Source organism: Jaculus jaculus, assembly GCF_020740685.1.
Source record: "Jaculus jaculus isolate mJacJac1 chromosome Y unlocalized genomic scaffold, mJacJac1.mat.Y.cur SUPER_Y_unloc_2, whole genome shotgun sequence".
NCBI classification, from domain to species: Eukaryota; Metazoa; Chordata; class Mammalia; order Rodentia; family Dipodidae; genus Jaculus; species Jaculus jaculus.
In genome coordinates, this window is record NW_025423387.1 from 2,296,726 (window position 1) to 2,302,161 (window position 5,436).

At 45.0% G+C, this 5,436-nt stretch overlaps 1 protein-coding gene across 1 annotated transcript; it reads left to right on the forward strand.

The window, feature by feature from the left end:
- The first annotated feature begins 767 nt into the window (after window positions 1–767).
- On the forward strand, window positions 768–2,930 carry LOC123457180 (heat shock transcription factor, X-linked member 3-like). Its single transcript, XM_045141184.1, has 2 exons — window positions 768–1,256; window positions 2,343–2,930. The coding sequence occupies exons 1-2, from the start codon at window positions 768–770 to the stop codon at window positions 2,928–2,930; spliced, it is 1,077 nt and encodes a 358-aa protein (XP_044997119.1).
- Window positions 2,931–5,436: the final 2,506 nt, after the last annotated feature.

Consider the following 5,436-nt stretch of genomic DNA (forward strand, 5'->3'; position numbering starts at 1 on the left):
AAATAGCCTGCGGGCACAGTTGGAAGATCACAATGACAGACCTGGGATTGGGGTGCTTTTCAGTAATGATCATGGGAAGGCCTCTGTGCTATGGTGTTACTGTGGATTCATTGTAGATCTGACCTGAATAATCTTTTGGAAAACTGACATATATGTACATTTGTGTATTTGTTTATTTGTGTGTGTGCATGTGTGCAATGTGCGCACACACCAATGGGTGCACCAAGGTCTCCTGCTGCTGTAATGGTATGAACAGAGCCCAGATTTGGAGGCTCGGCTAGCAAACGTCTTTGACATCTGAGCCACCCCCCAAGGCTACATGCTGCCTCACACCCACAATTTGACCAAGTAGGTGCTGAGCCCTGAGCTAAGCAGAGAGAATGAAAACTGCTTTTCCAGTTCCCATCCTTCTCCAGGGGTGTGACAGGAAATGGGATCTGTTTCTCAACACTTGCAGGACTGGACCGTGTCAAAATTTACCTGTCAGAAATCAGGGGAGAATTCTGAAAATGTATACTACACTTTTATCCACATTCCTGAGGAAAAAAAATTGTAGCTGAGTTCAGGTCAAGCACTCCTCCACATTTGAGCACTTGTTTCTCCTCTAACTGACTATGAGTCACCATGGTGACATGACATGTCAGAGCCCATGGTGACATCAGCAGATTGTTGCTTCCCTACAAAGGTTCTAGAACAGACGTGCTTTGGACCAGGCAGGACATGATTAGTGATCCTCAGAACAAGTAGCGCGGATTTAGTGTAGGACTATGAACACTAAGAGCATCAAAAAGAATGACAAATCCATTGGGAAACCAGTGGTTGGTGAACAGCCAGCTAGAGCAGCCCCATCTGAGGCTTCATGTGATCCAAACGGGGACACCAGAGGAGGTTCAGAAGCTCAGAGTGGCCAAGGCAGGAGTCGAGATCCAAGCCTCAGAGAGAACCTCCAAACAGAACCAGACCACCATGCAGCCAGCGAGGAAGGCACCAGCAGCCTCCTGGGGCTTCCCTTTCCCAGAAAACTCTGGGCAGTAGTGGAGAATGAGGCCTTCAAGTCTGTGGGCTGGAGTGAGAAAGGAGACACCGTGAAGATTGAGGGAGACCTTTTTGAAGCAGAGGTCCTTCACCGCAGTGGTGCAGATAAAATTTTTGAAATGGACAGCTTAAAGCGTTTCATCTGTGAACTTAATCTTCATGGGTTCAGGAAGATACGCACAAAGAATTCACCAGTGCACTCTGGAAAGAAGAAAATGATGGTAGAGTATATTTGTGTCAAATTTTCTATGAAAGATTATTCTTTGCCTAGAAAAAATTCTTTTTTTTAGATTCCCACTACCAATGCCATGAACAATGGGCTGTAAGCTTTCCATTTTCTGTGTTAATTAATTTATTTATTGACAACTTCTGTACTTACAGACAATAAACCATATTTCCCTCCCCTCCCCCACTTTCCCCTTCACAATTCTGGTCTCCATCATATCACCTCACTCTATCCATTAGTCTTTCGTTTTTTTCTCAATTTTTATTAACATTTTCCATGATTATAAAAGAATATCCCATGGTAATACCCACCCTCCCCCCTCTTGCCCCTTTGAAATTCCATTCTCCATCATATCCCCTCCCCATCTCAATCAGTCTCTCTTTTATTTTGGTGTCATGATCTTTTCCTCCTCTTATGATGGTCTTATGCAGGTAGTGTCAGGCACTGTGAGGTCATGGGTATCCAGGCCATTTTGTGTCTGGAGGAGCACGTTGTAAGGAGTCCTACCCTTCCTTTGGCTCTTACATTCTTTCCGCCTCCTCTTCCACATTACACCCTGAGCCTTGGAAGGTGTGATCGAGATGTTACCCAGTACTCCAGTCACTTTTTTTCCCCAGCACTATCATACCTTCTGAGTCGTCCCAAGGTCACTGCCATCTGAAAAGAGAAGATTCTCTACCAAAACTGAGAGTAGCATTAATATAAGGGTATGAATATTAAGATAAGTCCTTACTGGGCAGTTTGATAAATCTTTTCATTTTCAAGGATAACTGAAACTATTCACTGACTGGTAACTGTATAGAGTACAAAAGTAGAATGTTTGATATTAAAATGTGTGCCATCCCCTTAGATAGGTGCAGGCTAGGAGGACTCTTGGAGGCCAGGTCATGGCCTACATATGGTTCACGACCTTCAGCTGTGAGCATTTTGTTTCTAGTGAGGCCGTGCTGAAGGGCACCAGGACCATTGAAAGCAATGGAAATGATTTTCTCCATCACATAATCAGCTGAGTACGATGGGACAGTGTGACAGTCATGCATGCTTTACCTCAGAATGACTAAAAGCTTTCTTTTCCTTTCAGATCTATCAAAATGCAAACTTTCAGAGGGATAACCCAAGGCTGCTCGAGAACATCTGGAGGAGAGGATGTCAACGCAGCCCTGCTCAGGAAGAGCCATGCTGCAAGAGAAGGAAGCTCGTCTGCCCCCAACACTCTCCACACCTTCAGAAGAAGAAGCAGGAAAAGACCATTTCCCTGAAGGAAGCCCCCAACAAACAGGCACCCCAAGGCCAGGGCACCTTCCTTCCAGCTGGTGTCACTGGATGCCCCCTAGCACTATGCCCTCCTGAGGAGCACAGCATCCCATGTGGAGAATGCCCCCCTGAGGATGGCAATATGGTGTCTCCGGCTGGTGACAGAATGGAAGGGTCTGGGCAGGTGAGCATCAGACCCTCATGGTACCCTGATTGGGGTTCAGTGATATCTTTCTACAACAAGTGTTCCTCCATGCTGAAGGCTGCCTTGGCAGCCATTTCCTTAAGTGAGCTGTCTGATGGGGAGAGAGAGCAGGGCTCCACCAGTGAGTCCTCTGCTGAGGAAGAGCAGGAGGGCTTCCGTCAAAATAAGTGTGTAATCTGTGTGCTATACAAGGACAGTTCTCGTTCATGAGCTCACTGGCCATGTAACACTGCAAAAAGTCCTTGTTCACTAATTACAACCTAGTGTGTTCCTATAAAGAAGCACAAACCCCATGGTATTAAATAAAGAATCTCAACTTCTGACTTAGGCTGCTCAGTACATCTTGACCCTGTAGTTTCACGCCTTTTTCAGCAGCTTGGGTTTTGGGGAAATGCCATCTCCTCACTGACTGTAAATCAGAAAGAATCATCCAGATGGTTTTCTCTGGCATAAACTAAGACACCCTGTGTAACAACAGAGACATTTATTTGTTAACTACTGCAAACCAAGAGAGCACTGGATGGATTTTCACACATTAGATCTTCTCAGAGAACACTGGGGACCTACCAAACAATATTGGGAGAATCTTGGTTTTGGCAATATAGGTCTCCATGCATAAAGTCTAGTCCATGTCCTTAGGGAAGCCACGAAAGCAGTGGTCAGACCCAGCAATGCTACTAATGGTCTTAGGTACATATCGGATGTGCAGCAGCTGCAGCCAGGCAGCAACAGACAACAGCATGTCTAAATTATCAGAACATAACCATGTTAGGAAAGTGTAAGAGAAAAGCCAAAAAAAAACCTGGAGTTGATCTCTACAGATTGTTTGTTATTAGAGAAAACAGTGAGGGACAGCAGCATTCCCTTGGGATGGAGGATGGAGCACTGAGCCAGGCTAGGGCGCAAGTTTATAAGGAGGATCCTAAGAAAAACTGACTATAACAGGTGCAGTTGATTAGAAAATTGTCGCTGTTTGTGTCCTAGTTCAGAATAGGCTTCTTCAGCCAGGAATGTCTAAGGAAGATACTCAGATGGTCACTGGTCCTTCAAGGCCCTCTAGGCTAAGGGAGTACATGAGTCAGCGAAAGATGCCAAATGTAATGAGGGCAAGTGCCTCTCTTGCCTTCTTGATTGTGCAGAAGCTCTAAGGATAATTACTAACTCTTTAGTTCCCTTTAGTTTTTATGGAAGGCTATTGACCCTTCAGACAGACTGGTGAGTTTTCTTATAATGATAGTGGATGGGGCAGGCCAGGAAATCCAGGTTGGGTGACCAACTCAAGAGGACAGTAGTCTATGTGCCCAGAGTCCATGTGCTTCTCTTAGGCTCTTCCATTTGCACACACCCAAGCACACACACAGGTCCATGCCCTGGGCCGAGATAACACTGCCACAAGCTCTCAGATTATCATGAGAAAATGAGGTCCAGAATGGAGAAGCTAACTACCCCAGTCTTTGGAGTACAACTTAGCAACCCTACACAGGACTTCTGGTGGCCCATCTAACTAAAAACGATTTGAAAAACTGTAACACACACCCGACCATTAGCTCACAGTTAAGTAGAGCCATCACCTAGCCAGAGGAACAACATTCTGGTGGCTCCTCTGTAAGTTTTCTTCACTATATGTGATACAGCCTGACAGAACGGCTGTCACCATTAGGCCACATTTTTCCCTTCTTTGCAGGTCTCCTTCTGGTTAAAGGAAGTGGCTGACATTTCAAAGGACAAAGGTCATGTCATGCCCTGAGGAGAGCCTTTCCCCAGCAAAATATCTGCCTTGAGCAAGGCATTATTAACACCATACACTTATGAGGGCTGGAGAGATGGCTTAGAGGTTAAGGCATTTGCCATCAAAGCCAAAGGACCTCCGTTTTATTCCCCAGGACCAATGTAAGCCAGATGCACAAGGGGCACATGTGTTTTGAGTTTGTTTACAGTGTCTGGAGGCCCTAGCATGTCCATTCTCTCTTTCTCTCTTGCTGCCTCTCTCTCTCTTAAATAAACAAATAAACAATAAAGTTGTTTATTTTTCTTTTAAAAAGATCATACACTATCATGGAGCACACCAGCTCATACTAACTTGTTCAGTGCTCTCAGGAACTGATAACTTTGAGCTGTGTTTTTGTTAAGCCTAATTGTACTTTTCCCTAATCATGAGGTGGAGAAACACCTTACAAAAGTGTTTCTCTCTCTCTCTCTCTTTCTTTCTTCCTTTCTTTCTTTCTTTTTCTTTCTCCATGCTAGAACTTGTGCTCACACATCTCTCTTAGACTATCTTACCCTATGAATTAATTGTACCACTTGCAATGCTAAAGCCAGGAGGTCTCCAGGCACAAAGTGGGAAGAGTTATGGCAAAGATGCTGCCAAGCTCCATCCAGAATGAATCCCAGCACAGCATGATGCAGGCATGCCGGGCTGCGGCGAGTTGTAAGGCAGGAAAGTGATGACCTGTATAGAAATGGTTGGAGCTTACTCTTGAGCTGCAGTGGCAGGAGGGCCTTTGGAGTGGGACTGAATAATGCTGGCGATTTTTAGCTAACGTCCTCTGCAGATCTTCATTCTCCCTACAATAAACCTCATAATTCATATTTCTCTAAAGAAATATTCCCTAAATTTATGCAAAGCAATGCATATTGTAGAAGAGTGCTATAGACTGTGTGCTGTGGTGATCAGCACTTATTACAGGAAAATCCTCTATGCTGAGTGGTGGGGTGA